Raw genomic sequence first — 19,523 nt, forward strand, 5'->3', positions numbered from 1 at the left:
CTGCCATTTTTCTTAAACCCTGGTGCCCAAGATTCCAAATAAAGCTTCACCACACACAACGGCCTCATTGCTCTCCTCTCTCTACCACATCCTCAAATTGCATTCACCTTTTCAGTAGTTCCATCATTATTAGCTCCTCACATCATCTGTCATCATTAACCCAGATTTGCTGCCTCCGATGGTCAGGCGAGTTCCTACTTGAAAAATGAAAATCATCAAAAACGCTCTTCCTTGCTCTTTCTTTTCACCATAAGGACCAATAAAACAAAATTCTTCTAGATCAAAACTCAATACAGAAGCTAAATGGTAAGCTAGTCATCAGCTAACTTACCATCTGGTGCCAGTTCATTATTGAGGCAAGGAGAAGGGACCCTCTCTTTGTCTCCTCCCCTTCTCCCAAACAAACCGAAACAAGCATCTCAATTCTTCTCACTAGGAAACGTGCTTCTAGCTTGTGAAAGCTGTAAACAGCCCATTCATGCCAATGCACATGCTAGAAGTGTGGATTACATACAGCTTAAAAAAACCTTCTATTTCACTGTAAAAATAGGCTTAACATTTTTATGGGTCAAAAGCAGTACACCTACAGAAACATAAAAAGTCAATAAGAGTGGAAAAGAATATACTGGAATAGTAATGAATTGATTGTGGTTGTTTTCTTCAAAACAAGTTGGGTTTTTTTTTGTATTTGTACCAAGAGACTCTATGACCAAGCTCAAAGAGAACCTTCACCAGCAAAGATCTCAAGATGATGCATACCAGTTCTTCCATGACAGTGCTGTACTTTGCTCTGGTGTGCATTTTTAAATAACATCATATTTAATAACAGTCTTCAGACATTTTGTCTTTGCAGAAAAACAAACACTACCACCACCACCCCCCCCAAACCAAACCACAACCCACACAATAAAAAACAAAAATCCTTCTATCATTTTGAGCTCTGCATCTTTTCACTTGTTATTCAAACAGATAAGGAGCAACAAGGAACTTCTTTTGAGAGCTCTCCAGTGCAGGAAAAATTTCGCTCAAGAAAATAATGATCATACTTGGCGCTGCTTGGCTGCAGCAAACTAAAGCTCTTGAAACAAACAAGATCAAAAAAGAGGTTCCTCATCTGCAAGAATATTCACATGAAAAACTTCACTTGTAAAACTGCCTTAGGAATAATCTGTTCTGTGTTATAAAACTCTTGGGGATGCTTTAAAATTCCAGCTAGGTGAGAGCTTCTTATTTAATGATGCCACAGGCAGCAGATACAGGACTAGTGGGTATCAGCCCGGGCTGGACTGGGAGCCTCAGTGCTGCGAGCAGCTCACAGAAACGCTCCGGACCGTGCCACCACGCCAGTCCAAGAGCTGTGGGTGCAGATGCACCTTCGGGTGCTGGACAAGCCGTGACTTCTGTCTGGATTGTGAAAGAGGAAACAATGCAGCAACAGGACCAAATTGCACATTTGATTTCATCAGGCTCCAATGAAAACTTCCACGTGCCGTCATCTTGAACATGTTCTGTCCCCCTTCCCTCGCGCTGCCTTTTCAATCATTTTGTTCTGACAGGCCATCACAGTTGCCAAAATAAATGGCCCTGATTAGCCATGAACACTTTATTCAGTACCACCTTGTGGTGGAATAAACATTTGCATGCTGTCCATGAGACAATTAGGAACTGGATAAGACAGGGGGAAAAAAAAAAAAGGAAAAAAAAAAAAGGGGGGGGGGGGCAAAAAATGCTTGTGAAACATTACTTTTAAACCAGACCATTGTTTTTTTCTGCTCGTGGATCAGATGATGCAGAAACAGTAGGTAACAAGTCGCAGGCTGGCGTGAGCAGCACTGCTAGCTAAAATGACAGTAGACTTTCAGCTTTAGACCAGGTCTGCTTTTCTTGATATAGGAAGAGAAAGAATGAGATCCAGAACTCATTTTAGATCCTTAATTTACCAGAAGTGATGGCTTGGCCTTGTCTGACTACCTGTCTTGGCTTGAGTGAGGTCCTCATGAAGCATTACACCCTGGGATACTTCAGCCAGGATTTGCTGAGTTACTCTCACAAAAAGAATGACTAATCAAGCCCTCACACGAAATAGCTACTTCACTGAGGCAAAAGCACTCAGCATGTCCATCAGTAATAGACAAAACTCACTGCAAGGAAGGTTTAAATCTTAGAGGCTGGGAAGATGCTAGTAATTTAAAATAAAGTTACAACTCCAGATAATGCCTGGAAAGAATGGGCATCTTCAGAAGTTTGAAAATTACTCTTCAAGTGTTACTGAGAAATACAACAGAAGCAAGGCTGAATCTACTTTCCATTATAAAAATGGGTGAAAAATTCTGAGGTTGCTTAATTTCTACTGCCCCTATGTAAGGAAAATGGGGACCACAGATATGTGCATACTTTGAAATATCCAGATTTTAATAATGTATTTCACTTCGGCCTCTCTGAGGTCTAAGTGGCCATGTATATGTCGATTCCCGTAAGTATCCAACAGCAACCCGTAAGTATCCAACAGCAACAACATTTAGACAGAACTCCAGTGTTTTGCAACTGACTTTCTGCCTTAATCCAAGCAGGATTAGCTCACCACAATAAAATATACTATCACCACCACAATTCTGCCTGGGATGCCAATGTCTACATTTTGCAGTTGGTATGCAAGACTCGGCACCTAAATACGATGGGGCATGTTTGCTCTTTTGTGGATGCATCCATTCCAAAAAACTTTTAAGTTGCACATTCTTTCCCCTTTTTAAGCTGCATGCTAATACCGTAAAGTTAACTAAGCAGAGTTTCCAAGCTATTGCACAACTGAGCTGCCCGTGCACTTGAAAAAGCACTGAGCAGTTCACATACTTGCTTCCGTAAGGTCTCTAAAGGAGTACTTCTAAGCAGACTCATTATACCTGGCACTGCACAGGTGTGCTGGAATGGAAAGGCATAAGGTGCCCTCTCCCCACAGTGCACTCACACAGCGAGCAGCACTAAAATAGCTGGAAGCTTTAAGAAGCCCTCCCCCACCATTTCTTTGTCCCCATACAGCAGCAATAGTACTGACAATAGTGAAGCACTTCTTTTTGCTTGTGCAGGAAAGCGGCACCTCTCACAGCATCTCTGCATGGTGTCACAGACGGCACACTGCACCCACCTATTCCACCCCTCTCCGCTGCCTATAGGGTATAAAAGTCTTCCAGCAGTCCAGTAAAACAGTAGCCTGTTTATTTTCCTGGAAGTTCTATACTTTAAACTGTGTTTAAAATCCATTAACTTTTTTTTCGCCCCCTGTTTAAGGTTAAGATTTATTTCCTGCCCACCCCTACCCAATAGCAAACCAGAAGTAGAGCTAGTCCCACTTCTCTTTCTGGCCACCATCTACCAGAGTAACTGGCCAGTATTCAGCTGCAGGTTTAAACAGAGGCCAAAGATCCACCTTATACACGGAGGCCACCAGTCTTCACGATTCCCTTTTGTTTTATGAAAGCTTACCCTAAGCAAGCCCACCTTCTGGGGCAAACCAATTCTTACAAAACCATTAAGCCCTTCCCACCCTGGCAATCTTCTTCTCGCTCTTCTTCCTTCCTTGCATTGTGTGAGCAACCCCAGAGAGCCACATCACCGCTGAAACAGTTTGGATAGGACTTCCCTTTCCTACAAGCTAAAGGGACGGGGTCACTCAGATCCCCATCCTACACCCCCGAGCTGATACACCACCATTCCTACGAGATCAGGGAGCCAAACCAATTAAACTGGAGAGGCAACCGCCTTTGCTGCCATACATATCATGGCAGTGGTAGAAAAGAATACACAATGGCATCAGCATGACTACGCTTGAGAAAGTTAAACTTTGCCCCTTCTATTTTCCACTACAATATCCAATACAGTTTGTACTGTACTTAATAAAAACACCACTGGGGGGGGGGGGGGGGGGGGGGGAAGTCCACAGAAGGGGACAGGTACTTTTATTATTTTTTCAATCTGATACTCCTTATAAAAGAGACATTTGCAGTTTTAGAAGTGCACTACAGTCTACTAGCAAGCTGGTAAGGAGAAGGAAGTAGGATACCTTTAAAAATGTCTTTATTTCTTTCCATGAAATTGTAATCTAGGAAGCGCACGGCCTTTCTCACAATTAACTAAATAAACTGGAGCAACCATACATGCCAACAAGCTTGTCAATGAAAATATACACCGATCTGAAATTGAAGCAGTGAGGTAGCTACTATGGTAAATGTGGACTCTTAGCCATTGCAGGTTTAGTTCCAAACCTGGCTTAAACTACTGTTAAACTTCTGACCTTCTGCACTGAAATCCATACAGTTTTCTTCTCTATGAGTAAAGTCTTGCATTTGTTTTTCATCTTATTTTTTTCCTATTTCACTTGCATTAAGCAACTGCTCTCACAAGGCTTATTTACCTATACAATAAATGTATGTGTGCCATAGCAGAAAAACATACATTTAAGAACTGGCTATTCAACAGGAATGCTGTTATTTTTATGTTCACATTAACTTCCAAATAAAATTAATTTCTTCGCCTTACCAAAAATTTTTGAAGTACTTAAAAATGGACTCAAAAGTTTAATGGCCTCTTCACCACTGGACAAATTTGTCACTTTTCTATACTAGAAAAAGTCATAGGTACTTGGCTAATAAAATCCTATAGACAAGGAGGGGTTTTTTTTTAAGTATAATTTGTAAAGAAAGTATTAAAAAAAAAAAAAAGCAAGAGAAACGTAAGTGCAAGCAGCTAAAGCATACTGAAAGACAGATAAACCAGCGTAACTGGGTGGGTAAGTAATGCCTTTCTTCACCAGTCTAAATTCTTTTGAAGAAATTACATCCCTTAGAACTCTTAATCATTTTGACAATGTACTTACATCCTGGCCATGTAAGATACGTACTTTCCTCGAGCCTGGCTGGTTTAGACAGCAGGAAGCAAGATATTTGTACAAGAAGAAGAGAGGAATGAAGGGCCAAGAGGCCCCAGAGCAGCTGGAAGAACAGTTGTTCTGGGTGGAGAAACGGAGGAATGGGCAGACAGAGGTGAGCTGAAGGCCTTCCCAGCCTCCATTTAACTCTTTCATTTCTCTCTGTTTGGGCAATTAAAACCCCGACAGTTCAGTTTTCAGCTCTTTTCACTTTAAAATCCCTGGGCTGAGTCCATACCTGTGCCTGGTAGCTCCTGGAACAGCTGGTGGGAGCCGCGGGAGGGAGGGCGGGCGGCAGACCACCTCCTCATGGCTCAGCCTGCCCGCGGCCCCCGACGCCAACACCGCCGACAGACCGGCGAGGTGCAACGCGTGGGCTACAGGAGGCAGTCTGCTTCACAGAAATTCCACGCTTTCAAAATTAGATTTCAACCCAAGCTAAAAGAAAACCGGTTCTCCTTCATCTCCCACTGCAATATCACGTTCGTAGGAAGTCTTTAACCTTCAAAAATCAGCTTTACTATCAACACCAGCGAATTCACGGCACCGCTGTAGGACTCGCCATTTACCATCACCCCTTGCTACCAATCTCAACAATTTCATGACACCATTTATCCTCACCCCAGGAATTCAGGCTTTCCCCCCATTAGCAAAACCCTTCCTGCAACTGTTCAAAGGGGACACCACCTTTTCTATGCCCAACATCTCTGATCCTACAGATCAGAGTTGTAATGGAAATCTTACCTGTAAGAAGAACAGCCACTCTTTTTCCCCCTTCATAATAGCATGGCTAAGAAACGATGGCCACATATTCCAGCTCTACATCTGGCAAAGACTTATCCAAACAAGATGAAGTCATAGCTATCCACGTAGAGAAAGCTTGCAGCTACTTCTACACAGCGAACAAACATACCACACTAAGCAGTGGTATGTTGGCAGAGTATCTAGGCCTACACACACTAAGACAACTAGGCACTATTATCATTCAAGAACATTGCCCAAAACTAGTTTTCTTTAAAAAGCATTTAAAAGTATTTCCAGCAATGCTTGATTTTGTAAAATTTTGTTCCAAACTTAAGTTTTGGCCCAATCTGGATCCATCAACAAGCATTCAAGAGGGACTAAAAGCCAGCTATACACCTAGTCAACTTTAAAGGCAAATGCCTACAATCTTAAAGGTACTTGGGTGTCATCCTGAACTGTGACAGTAACCCTCAGGCAGCTGGCTACACAGGAGCATTTCAGCACTGGCACCGCATACAACACATCAGAACAGGACAGACTTTCAGAAGCTGTTTGCTGAAAATGACAGTGAAGAAGTTTAGGTGCTCCTGCAGCTTACAGGCTGCTCACAGCTGATGGACCAGGTCTATCTGCCTCCTCCTCCTCCTTCTACTCAGGAACATAGCCACCTTACAGTGGCTGAAGCGGCTGGTTTGGTTTAGAAAGCCTGTAATCTAGCAGGTAATATATTCTCTTCTGCTCTGCACTTCTCTTCCTCCTTTGGAAACTTCTGTGTTCTTGCAACGTCAGCTGGAGGGTGGCCGCTCACCCTGCCATCACCTCCTGGTAGCCAGCCTGCAGCCGTCCTAGCAACTCACTCGCTAGTGTTAGAGCATGTTTTTGGATTAATAACCCTTGCAAACACAGAGCTTCTCCCGCACTGAATGACACTGGCCCTTCTGAGCTCTGGTTTTACTCAGGGCATAAGCAGCTCATTAACCACCACATGATTCAGCACTCGGTGCCTACGTTTCTGCTGGCTGGTCTCCATCAGCAACCAGACTACAGCTTTGAAGGTGTATCATTTATATGATACCATCAGACACCTGAAGAGGCACACGGGTGTCAAGTCCCTCCGGCTCCAAACCAGTACTGGTTTTAGGCAACACTGCCTGCTCCTAAATTCTCCTCTTCGCTACGTGGCTTTATAATCACATTCTCCACAGAAATCCTGACTGTAACAGACTGCTGCTTTTTTCTCCAGCTCTTTCAGAAAGAGATCATGCACAGAAAAGGAAGGGGTCAAAAACAAGATCTCAGGTCACAGAGAGAGGAAGACTGGTTAACCGGTCCCAGGCAGAGGGAAGACAATCTCTACATTTCATGCTCAGGAGAGGAGAGCAGGATTTTAGTCCCACCAAAACCAGCGATGCACAAAACGCTGTTGGATGCGACCCCTCCCTGCCCCAACAATCCCTTCTGATTTACTCATGGCCACTAATCTCATTAGAGTTCCTATAATTAAAGCACCATAATATCTGATCGAGAATATAGTATGCTGTTTAAATTAACTCACCCAAAGTCCTTTAATATAAGAATGACTGCTCCAAGAGAATTACAAGATTTACAGAAGAAAGCATCACTAATGAGCATAGGATCAAAACTGGATTATCAAGTTTCCTAATTTGCATGTAGAAAAAGCAGGCATTCAAATCACCAAGGTTTCTATAGAACTTTTACAGCCATTTTACAGGAAAAGTGAAACAAGTATAGATATAATTATATGTATACATATGTAGCTTCAAATATTTATTAGAGAACATATTGTACTTTATAGATGTTAGGAGACAGCAAATGTTATTTTGGTCTAGTCAATACTTGCTAAAAAGCGAGGAGCGAGATTGCTGTTCCGAATAGCACTTGTCAGGTTTACAGATTAGGGAGATGAGAAAACACATATAAACCTTAGCCTCTCTACCAATCGGGGATAAGTTAAACATAAAAACCTAGTTAAACTTTCAGTCTTCTCCCTCTCTTTTAAAATCAAAATTCTTCCCATACCTATTTGTTTATTTTTAAAGAAAATTTCCGAACAAACCCCCCCCCCACCCCGGACACATAAATGGACAAAAAGCAAAAGCAGGCGCAAATACTCCCTCTGACTCAGACGTACAAGCAGCCAGTAGAGGTTAGGAAGTGAATCACTCATTTAGTAAACCTATGTGTGCACAGTTTCTGGAATAACCCGGTTTTGGTGCTGTGTTAAATGGAGAGGAAGATGGGCAGTGAAGGAGATGTGAATGCGATATTACATCTGTGAGATCAAGTGCCCCGACCCTTCCTGCTCCGTCCCCAGTTTGTATGCTGGATGCATGAGTGTAGAAGCCCACAGCTCCCAGCCAAAGAGGAAACAGTTCTTCCACCCTTCTGACCCCAAACTCACTTAGCAGATACCTGAGAGCCCATGGAGACGGCCTGCGTGAGCACCATGGTCCTGGAAGAGCACTGACATTTCAAACATTCACACTCTTCAGCCTCATCCGTTTTACGTTCATGATTAAGCGGATGCGCTGGTTTTGGCTGGGATAGAGTTAGTTTTCTTCACAGTAGCTGGTATGGGGCTGAGTTTTGGATTTGTGCTGGAAACAGTGTTGATAACCCAGGGATGTTTTCGTTCCTGCTGAGCAGTGCTTACCCAGAGCCAAGGGCTGTTCTGCTCCTCACCCCACCCCACCACGAGCAGGCTGGGGGGGCACAAGGAGTCGGGAGGGGACACGGCCGGGACAGCTGACCCCAACTGACCCAAGGGATATCCCAGACCATGGGACGTCATGCTCTGTAATATAGAGCTGGGGGAAGAAGGAAGGAGAGACGTTTGGAGCGATGGCGTTTGTCTTCCCAAGTCACCGTTACGTGTGATGGAGCCCTGCTGTCCTGGAGATGGCTGAACACCTGCCTGCCCATGGGAAGTGGTGACTGAATTCCTTGTTTTGCTTTGCTTGCACGTGTGGCTTTTGCTTTACCTATTAAAGTGTCTTTATCTCAGCCCACAAGTTTTCCCACTTTTCCCCTTCCGATTCTCTCCCCCATCCCACTGCAGGGGGGGAGCAAGCGAGGGGCTGCATGGGGGCTTAGCTGCTGGCTGGGGTTAAACCACGACAGCATAACAACAAACAGCTTTGGGCTGCATTGATTCCTGCAGATGGGGCTTGTTGGGACCTGACCCAGGCTCTGTGGGACCCACACCAGGTCCCGAGGTGCAAGAGCCACAACCTCTTTCATGCTAATCCATCACCCATCCCTACCCCTCCCTCAATTTCTTTGAGTCTGAGAGAATAAAGTCATAGAAATTTTTCTGTGAATGGTAGATAAAATGGTGGTGGTCAGACCCTGAAGAGCCCTGAGGGGTCTGCAAGTATTAGGCCAGGTGAAAGAATAGATAAATTGAGGCAGAGGTAAAGTTACGCAATTTACCAAAAGTCAGGCTCCAGATCAGCCTGGGTGCTCCAGGCTCGCCTGCTAAGCTTCTGCTCCAGCCATTAAATCTTTGAAAGGGATTATGCAGCAAGGTGCTGGTGATAAGAAAGACTGGATTTGACCTCTAAGGACCTTCAGATGCGACATTCCTAAATCAATTACCCTCATTCTCCAGCACGCCGGTAACACTGCAAGTGAACTCTGCAGTTGGAGTATTTTCATCTGGATAATCTTCTTTTCAACAATGCCTAAAACATCAGTCGATTTTCTGATCTATAAAGGGCTCCAAGGCAGAAGTTTTGATGCTGTTATATGTTTGCATAGAAGAGGGCAGAGTGCATTAGCAGGGTTTTTACTTTGCTACTCCATTAAGCATCATTTCAGAAATCATGAAGAAACCATCATTAAGAATCCAGCTTTCTTTGGCAGGAAAACACACACAGACATTAAAGGCGACATGAATTATTTTAAGCCTTATACTTCTGCCAACATACTCCACATTTTCAGCATGCAAGACCCCTCCTCCAGACACTTAGATTCAGCCAGTGTCCTCTCAAGCAAAGGGCACAGATTGCTACTCCTTTGACAAGGAAACCAGATCTAAACAATGCGTATTGCTGCCTGGGGTTTTGGTGGGTTTTGTTTGTTTTCAATTTCAGGTATGTTCCTAAATCAAGCTGACTGTATCCAAACTGAAAAGTCTGTTAAATTTTTCAAACAGCTTTTCAACATTTACTCCTTTTGAACTTTTGGTAATTTTCTTTTTTTTTTTCTTTGCTACACAAAGTGCTAAGTCTCAAAGATGAAAGGTGACTTTATTTCTATCATATACTGCTTTTCCACTCATCCCTCCCAGAAAGTCCTCTAATGTAACTGACATGGAGAAGCCTTTTCTCTCTCCTCAGGATGAGTCACAGGGTCCTTCCACAGCACACAGGAAAGATACATCACTTCTTGTTCTTCTCAAAGAAATATCACTTTCTTGTTCTTTTCAAAAAAGGAAGATAGGGAAAGAACACATTGGACTGCTATTTGAGTGTATTTTGTTTCCTTTTTCCCTGAACAAATTTATCAAGCAACTAAAATTCTGCCTGGTCGTAACAGCATCTGTAACAACGTGCCCACAGAAGTGCCCTGTGAATCTCCCTCCTCAAGATCAGTATCCCTGCTGCTGACATCCCCTCCTCTGCATCTGTATCCCTGCCCCATCTTTTATGTACAGGAGTAAGTACCCATATGGCTATCTGCCAAGCAGAACTTTTAATAGCTGCGGGGATAAGCTTTGCAGAGAGCTCAGCAATAGTAGCAGCTTCCTTGAAGAGGGCATCCCTGCATACGCATCCAACAGCTGGCCAATCTAAACCCACTTCATGGGGCACATACCTGGCTCCCAGGCCGGCCAGCTGTTTCAGCCACCAAGCTGCTGGCTCATCCTTCCAAAGTCCAGCCTAAACTAGGCAGGAGAGTTCTTCAGTATGGCTTTAGCTACCGGATCACGTAACTTCCATTGGATCACTGTAAGCTGCAGGCACCTGCAGAAGCTAGAGAAGACCACCCTGACATCGCACTGCTTTGCAATTTCCAGCTTCAAAGGAAGACAACATTCTGGCACGTGACCTCAGTGGCAAATACGAAGGTGGCACAAACGTGCACTGGCAATATACTCTAAAAACTTACTGAATGCTTCCAGTCCACCACTTAACTACAAACCAAACCACTCTCAGCTCTGTCCATGAAGTCTTGAGAAGGCTTATTAAGTGCTCCTGAATTTCAGTGTTACAGGAGACATACAAAACACAACTCCACTTCTCCCATCCATCGGTTCCCATGTTAAGCCCCTCCCTGTTATCTAAACATACCACAGGTGGTCCATAAAAACACTAGTGAGTTTACCATTAGCCAGAACAAACACTACCAGCACTAGTAAATGCTACATAGGCTACCAATGCCCAGAAAGGAGCACGTGCTTCACTTCAGCCAGCACGTGCTATTTCCAAGCAGTGAAACGTTCCCTGGTCAGAACAGCCTGATAACTATTTATAGCGCGTGGTGGTAGCTGTAGCCGTCCGTCCCGTCCCTACGCACGCAGTCCAGCGGGAGCACAGACTGCCCCTGCACAGCTCCCAGCCCCAACAGGTGTAAAAATTCATTCTGCCAGCACGTCTCCACCAAGCACGGCCCAAAAGTTTCTGTTGAATAAAAACACGAAGGTGGTAAGCAAAGGGTTTGTTTGTTTTTCCCACATACCCATACTTCTCCCATTGCTCTTCGCAGAAACAATGCACAAGTGTTTTGTGATGCTAAAACTAGCTACCAAAAGCACTAGGAAAGACAGAGCTTTGCTTTCAAGCTGCTGGTTTCAGTTTGAAACAGCAGTTCTGACTGACAAAACAGCGATGAAGATATAAGCAGCCTATACACGAGTAGCGATCTACCCTGGATGAGCAGCTATCTGCCCCGGCTGGAAAAGTTGTTGTGTTTTGGAGTCTTCCTTTTTCCCCCAAAGAAGTTTTTGTTTACCGTTGTAACTGCGATTCTTCACGAACAGTCAGTCGCACGGACTCCCCCCCTCCACTATTTTAATCTTACATAATTGGCGTAATACCAAACGCGACGTATTCTCAGAGGAAGAGGCCGAGCGGCCGCATCATGGGCGCATCCCCAACGCCCGCACGCGCAAGCGGCAGCACAGGCGTCGAGCGGGGCGAAGCCAGGGGCTGCGGGACGGCGGCCAAAACCCCCCGGCCCCTAACTCCACCAGTCGCCTCGGAGGCAGCTGCTGACGCTCCCGAACGCCGTTCCTTACCGTTCTTTGCGCTCCTCTTTAAAGGAAACCGGTGCCAGCCACGTTAAGAGCGAGAGTTTGAGAATTCAGGGAGAAAACCCTTCCGAAGACGGGAACGAGCGGTCACTGAACCGGCAGCTCGCAGGCAGGCGGCTGCCAAAGGCGTCCCGTACGGGATGGGAAAGAGCTCCCACCCCACCAAAGCTCACCTCGCCAGGCGCTCAAGCCGCAGAGCCGGGCCCGGAGCGATGCTCGAAGCCTCAGGACCCGCGGCGGCACGGTGGGGGGGCTGCAGCTGGGAGCGCACAGCCCGACAGTCCCCGTGTGTGTCGTCCCCCCTCCCCAAAGCACGACTCGCCGGGCCCTACCTGGGAGCTGAGGTACCGCTTGAGGCACTCCTCGCACACCGCCTTCTTGCAGCAGGACAGCGGCTTGATGGGCTTCTCCTCCAGGCACACGCGGCAGCTCAGCACCAGCAGCGGCCCGAACTCCCCCGCCATCAGCCCGGAGAAGGGCTCGGGCAGCAGGTACAGGTCCACCACCTCGATGCTGCCGCCCGCCGACAGCGGGTCGCCGCCCGACGCCATCCCGCGACGCGCCGGGGGCTGCTCCGCGCCTGGGCCGCCGCCGCCGCCGCCGCGGGGGGAGGCGAGGGCCGCCGCCGCCGCCGCCCGGTCGCTCTCCACACAGTAGACGGTGCAGTACACCGGCCGCCCCGGGGGGTGGCGGCGGCCGTTGCCCCCCTCCGGCCCCGGCCCCGGCCCCTCCTCCGTCAGGGCCGGCGGCTCCTCCGGCCCGGCCGCCTCCTCCTCCTCCTCCTCCTCTTCGTCCTCTCGCCGCCCGGGGTCGGCGGCGGCGGGCGGCGGCTCCCCGCTTCGCCCCGGCCCTGCCTCCCCGCCGCTCGGGACCGCCTCCGGCGGCTCGTCCGAGCCGGGCTCCCGCGGGCTCCCAGCCGGGCTCGGCGGCTCCTCAGCGGCGGCGGCGGCGGCGGCGACCGGCCGCGGGGCGCTCAGCGAGCTCTGCTGCTCCCCCATCGCCGCCCGCCGCCGCCGCCGCTCCTTCCCATCCAGCCGCCTCCCCGGTCCCGCTTCTGCTTCCGGGTCCCGAGCCCCCCGGCCTAGCTCCCCGCGGGGGGAAGGCGGCGGCCGGTGCCGCTCACCTCAGCGTCGCCCGCGGGGTCTCGGCCGGAGCCCGACCCCTCATCGCGGGGAGGACGCGGGGCAGCCGGCCCTGGTGCCGCGGGGCAGCCGGCCCCCCGCCCCGCTCCGGCCCGGCCCGGCCCACCGCCCGCCTCCTCGCCCGCCCGCCTGCCCCGCTCTGACGCAGCGCTCCTCGGCCTCGCCCCTCATTCAGCCGTAAACACCTCGGGCGCCGGTGTGAAGTCCCGTAACGCCGATCGTCGGGCGAGGGTAACGTCTGCCGGACGAACTGCGAGCCTCCCGTTTAAAAAAAAAAACAACAAAACAGACACACATACACACACACACCCCCACCCCCCTCAGAGAAGGCAAACCGTCGCCAGCGGAAGCTGCGCCCTCAAAAACAGGCGGTACGGTGCGATTCAGGAAACAAAAAAACCCACCTTGAACAATTAAAAAAACCAAAAACCAACAGGTAGACCCCACAGCGGTCTGAAACGCTTCCTGGTGGTTGGGGTACTCGCGGTGAAGGGGATCGGGGGAACGTCTGCGCGTTCCGCTGGGAGGGCCGGCCGGGCCGTCCAGAGCGGGACGTCTTGCGTGGACGTCGCCACCCAGGGCAGATGTCATGGAGCTGATCCTGCGGCAACGGAGTAGGTTGTAAACCCAACGGAGTGGGAGTCAACCCAACTTAACGGCGCGGCTTCCACCCCGAGCTTCGTCTGGGGTGTTAATCAGAAGTTAATCAGCTGCTCTGCTGGAGAAGGCGCGGGGCTGGGCTCACCAGCGCGAGAGGAGGAGGAGGTCTGCAGGTGGGGAGATGACGCTGGCGGGGTACCGGGGCTGTCACCTCAACCCCAAGCGAGCTCGTCAGCTCAGGCTCGCGCAAGCCCCGTAGGACCCGGAGCAGCTCCGTGGTGTTTGTCTGGCTCCGTGCTTGAGCTCAGCCGCTCTCCGGCCCCGTCCCGGAGCGCGGGGTGTGGAGGACGTCGGATGGGGCCAGCCCGGCCTCGAAGGGCCCTGCACCGCGCTGAAGCCTGCGTGAGCTCTGGAAGAGGAGCTGAGCCTCGACGAAAGCCACGCGGGGAGCCTGCCCTGCCCTGCCCTGCTCTGCCGAAGGCTGGAAACGGAGGCACCCCAGGCTCTCTGTGTGGTAACTGGTGATATCTGCCAGCTTGGGGACTCTTTGGCTTGAAAATGCTGTACTTCTTCCAGACCCAAGCTGACCTAGAAGTTGGCGTGAATGAATTTGCGCAATGTCGTTACCCTGCAGGAAAATCTTATAGAGGAATTATTTCTTTTAAACAATACGTTTATTTAGCTTTTCTTACTTGAGCCTCTAGACTTTATGCTCCCAAAGCTTACTTTGAAAATACAAAGTGTGAAACCTCTCGTGAACAAATAAACATCAGAATTTCCTACAACCCTGCCGTTCGAGAAGCTGGAGCTTAAAGAAAAACCCTAGAAAGACAACGGCATTGCAAGAGCAAGCAATATCGCTTGGCTGTTGATTCGGAAACGTGTGCGCTAAAGCACAACAGGAGAAAAATGGTCCTGGGGAATCCAGGACGGCAATGCTAATCGTGCTTGGCTGAGGGGAAGCATTAGGCAAACGGGAGTTGCAGAATTGCCCATGCCCTACCAGACTACGGACTGAGGATAGTTCGGTGGTCTGTGCCCGGCCGTGGATCCTGCTGGTCCCGACGGTGAAGAGTGGGCAGACGTGCCGGCCCCAGCTGCCCGTGGTGCCCCCCCATCCTGCCCTGCTTCTGACTGGGATGGTGGGACCAGCCCTGGCCGGTGCGGTCCTGCCTGGCAGCCCCCGAGGGGGCCCCGCCATTCCCTGCCACGTGGCTTCTTGACATATGTGTGCTTTGCGACAAGTCTTTGCCATATTCGGTATATATTCTCTCGGGCGTATTAAAGTATGAAATGATATAGTAGTAAGACAGAAAGAAATATTGGGCTGAGGTAAACAGAACATGACCTGCTAGTACGTACCGTTTGCCTTTCCCGCCACACCTTCGCACAGATTCATATTCAAGCGACCTCAAGGAAGAAGAATTTTCAAAAGAAGACCACCCTAACACCCCGCGAGCCCCCAACAATCTCACAAAATAGGATGCTGCGATGCACGGCACTCGCTTATTGCCCAAGGGAGCTGGTGAGAGAAGCAGCGGTCGGGGAGGAATGCTGGTTCTGTTGCTCAGGGCGCTGCTGGTGGGTGCCCGGGTCCAGGCAGCCGGAGTCTGTGCAGGGCTGAACGCGTGGTTCCCAAACAGGCTGCTCTGCGGCTGACTGACAGCCTACATGATGTGTCTTAGGCTGGCTGCTGCCCGGGGTTTGAGAAACTATGAGTCAGATTTGCATCCAGAATGACCCTCTTGCTAAAACCTTCTTGCTTTAAAATGCGATTTGAGATGCACGCATTTTACGCTCTCTGTAGAGCATGTCTAGACTTTAAATAAAACCTTATGGGAGATATTAAAAAGATAGCAGCATACCGGATTTGCATAAGATAACAGATTAAAACAAATTATCCTACAGAGATAAACCTTTTTCTCACCGAACTGTTTGGTTTACGAGAACTTCATCGTGCTTGGGCACAGCTGTGTGGCACCGAGTCTAGTTGCTTGAAAGATTACTTTTCTCCCTGGGATATACTGCCAAGTCAAAGTCCACAGAGATTCACACATTTGAGCTCTGCAAATGAAGTATGAGGAAACAGCTGGCAGGGCATTCATTCTCTGTGAGGGATCCCCAATTTTGGAAAGCTCTATTCACCGTCGTCCACCAGAACCTGGATTTGCTTGCCTCCGGGAATGCAGCAGCATCCATAATTTTTTTCTTCTTTGTTAAAACTATTGGAGGGTTTGGTCTGAATAGGTATGTTTATGAGTGGTCCTTTTACTCATGCCTGATTTTTAAATTCCACAGCTGAGATCCAGGGTAGGCACTTGTATTTTCAAACAATAAATGTAATTACTGCCACAGTTCCGGTAACACCTGAATCTTTTTTTTTTTTTTTTTTTTTAATTCACGCTGAACAAATAACTTGTGGTGGCTCTTGCATCAATGAATTCAATTTTTCCCAATTTGTACAATTTTACAAAGCATTGCCTGAGAATTTCTGTCCCTCCTTGTTGTCCCTCAGTTCCTTCTTTCCTCCCTTCCTTTCTTTCCTTTAATCAAAGAGCACAAGCTTATATAAAACTTCAGCAAAAGAAAGTACTAGGCTATGCAGCATATAAGCAAACTTCAGAATTCATTACTACGGATGAGCAGTTCTATAGTGAATTTAAAAACTGATTGGATACTTTTAGCAATACAGCAGAGCTAAAGCTGGCTGTGTTCTCTCTACCAGCTATGTATATATATCTATATATATCTGTGTGTGTGCGCATACACATATATAAAAGGAGGACTCAATTTCCCAAGGCTGTAGTTCTTGAGCCTTCATGAAAATTACTTTCAATAAAAATAATTAATATTTTTAGGATGAGTAATTAACATTCATTCTTCTGGGCTTATGCTGACAGCCTCTGAGGAAATTTGAAAACTTACTTTCCTATGTATAGCAGTAAGTAACTGGCAGCATGGTACTGGGTCATTGGGTGTAGAACTTACTTTTCTGGGGTGGTGTGTCTGTTTTACCTTGCTATTAAGTGTCTTCAGAATATTTTAAATTTTCATTTTCTGTTTTGCCTACCATTGCAAATGTATTCTGAGTATTTTATGAAATGTCTTTAACCGAATGTTTATATTTATTTTGAAAATGAAATAAAAATTCAGGTTCTCATATTTGCCCTTCAACACCTGTTATTCTCACTATTCTGTACATAACATATTGTCCTACATTCTCCAGAATACATCCCGTACATACCACTTACACTCTGGACGTGGTCCTGCTTTCAAAAGTTGTAAACTGGCAATGCTGGCTTGACAGTTTTCACCAAAAAATATCTACGAACTTCTGTGACAAACGCTTGTGGCAATGGTATAGCAGTCACGACAACAGTTTTCTGCGACCACCCAGTGAGAACAGAACTCTTAAAGCTTCTCCTTCATCTGCAGTTCTGAATTTAGGTGGAATACATGGGCACAACTTACTTGGTGGTAAAGAAGACGTAGTTGAATAACCCAGAAAAATCCTCCTTGCATCTGAATTGTAGTACACAAAAGAAAGTATCCTTGAAAGTACTTGGCTTTAATAATTATGCAGTATGTTTCTGCAGCTAGAAGGAAAATATAGTTATCTCCTTGGGCTTCTGTTCATCTTGTGAAGTGAAAGTCATGTATATTCTACAGAAAGCGTAGGTTAGAAAAAGGCATGCTCTAGAATAATTTCTTACAAGCATTCTGATTTAATCAGGAGGAATGACAGTGTGCCTAGTTTAATTGTTACAGTATTTATTTTGAAAAGCGTCTGTGCCATTATTTTTGTCTAGCACTACAGAAACAACCTTCAAAATATAACTATGTTTCTTGAAAGTATCTCCAGAAATTCCATTAAATAGCTTTTGCACGGGCGTTCATTAGAAAACTTTGGGAGAATGTAGTCATTGGCAAATCACTGGAATTACAAGATAGGTATATTCATGCATGTGAGTTGCTTCAAGCAGAGAAAGCATTGCCTAAAAGAATCAAACCTTTTGGACCAAGTATGTGCTTACTATCCACATCTGGGCTAGGGAGAGAAAATGCTTTTCTGAAATTGATGGATCTTTCCAAACAGATCTTATCAATGTCTCAAGTCATCTTTCAAAGGGCACCTACAACCTTGATGCATCCTCCTTAATGCCTTTCTTGTTTTGGAACGGAGTTCTTTGAAATCCTCCTTTACACTTGCGACACTGTTTTTTTCTTAGTTGTCTGCCCACATCACTAATTTTTAGTATCTTTCTCTTTTTTCCTATCACATCTTTTCTTCCTAAAAATACTACAGAGCTCTCTGTTTAGCCTACAGCTCTGTAGGCAGACTCATGACCGTGTTTCTGTTCCTGATCTTGCTGAATCCAGTTTCCCATGGAGGGCTAGGCTCACCAGCAGCTTAAGCTGATGGAAATGACTTCCTTCTCCTCACCCAAATTTTTTATTCTTCTTAGACTTTCTTACACCATCATCCCTCATGTCACCTGGGTTCATAACTTGGGAATCACTTTCATCTTCTGCAAATGCAAAGAACCGCTTGAGTGAAGCAAGGTACTGAAACTGAACTTTTCATAGAGCAGCAGTATGTATTTTTAAGTTCTTGAGGTTCAAACTGAGGGACTGAGCTGGGAATCTCATGACCACAGGTTGCTTCCCCAGTTGGGCTTATTCACTGTTAGTCCCAGAACCACACCTGAATCAAGCTACACTCCACGTATCCCACAGTCACCGATTTTCTCCTTAACAGCAGATGACACTCGAATCGTTTATCAGCATTAATCTGGAATGAAATGCCTTGATGCACACAGCCTGGATGCGATGCAGTCATTTTGAGGAAGCTGAAGTTATTTACCACCGTCAGCAGCAGTACAGGCATGAGACCGTTCCAAACTACATCAGCGTTTTTAGACTCTCCCAACGAAAGAATCCTTCATTACTGCGTTATTTTTATTAATATGCCTCTCAAGTTATTTTTATAGTAATAGCTGGCCACAGGATTACCTGACAGCAGCACAGCGAGCGTAAATTCTGCTGAAGGGCAAATACATTTTATAGCTATCATTGTTTTAATTAACTATGCAGAATGACAGACAAATAGAATGTTTTGTAAAATAGACTTAGCAGCTACGTTTTCGAAAATATTGTGCGTAATTCTCTGATATGCAAATTGCTATCTTTTCCTTCTTAGCTTCAGGCCTGAAAAGCAGTTGAACATTTGTTAAAACAATTGTCTACCCTTATTACAGGATTATCAAATTATGCTTTTATCATTTTGCACTAGAGGGTTTTTTTTACAATGTTAATTATTTAAAAGGATTTCAGAAAATAATCAAATTAAGTAATTAACCTGATCAGACAGTGGGGATACATAGAGCTATTCAAATTAGCTATTTTTTAATTATGCTTCTTTACTTCTTAAAGCCAAATTTCAGAATGATTTTGAAGGCTTCCTTACGCTCGTCTCTGTAATTCAACAAAACCCGCCGTTATCAGCAGCGGCTCCCGTTACACGCTTTGTGACTCTGTGGAGACTTATCACTTCTGCAAGGAGCTGCTGTGACAAACCGAGCTGCGTTCGCGAGCCGAGCAGGGACGGGCAGCCCGGTCTGGTGACGAGGGCACTGGGGTGGGGGCCTGGGGGCCCCCCTTTCTAATCTCAGCTCTGTGACTGACCGGCCGTGTGACCTTGGACGAGATACTCCCGTATCTCTGGTTCCCCTTTTGCCCTTTGCCTGTCTCGATTATTTAGGCTGTAAGCCACGTGTGACAAGGAGCGTGGGCTGGTGAATCCCCCGGTCTTGGCTGGTACTCGAGGTATTGCCATAAC

General features: G+C 46.9%; 1 protein-coding gene across 3 annotated transcripts in view; it reads right to left on the bottom strand.

Moving 5' to 3' along the window:
* Positions 1–13,184, bottom strand: part of RNF217 (ring finger protein 217) — a 63,308-nt gene extending 50,124 nt beyond the window's left edge. Inside the window, exon 1 of one of the 3 annotated variants that reach the window (XM_030043390.2) lies at positions 12,275–13,184. In XM_030043390.2, the coding sequence (XP_029899250.1) occupies positions 12,275–12,940 (666 nt within the window). In that variant the 5' untranslated portion in view covers positions 12,941–13,184. The remainder of the gene's footprint in view (positions 1–12,274) is intronic. The other 2 variants (XM_030043368.2, XM_030043379.2) reach the window with 2 other exon arrangements.
* Positions 13,185–19,523: the final 6,339 nt, after the last annotated feature.

The sequence above is a fragment of the Aquila chrysaetos genome, chromosome 2 (genome assembly GCF_900496995.4).
Source record: "Aquila chrysaetos chrysaetos chromosome 2, bAquChr1.4, whole genome shotgun sequence".
In the NCBI taxonomy this organism is placed as follows: domain Eukaryota; kingdom Metazoa; phylum Chordata; class Aves; order Accipitriformes; family Accipitridae; genus Aquila; species Aquila chrysaetos.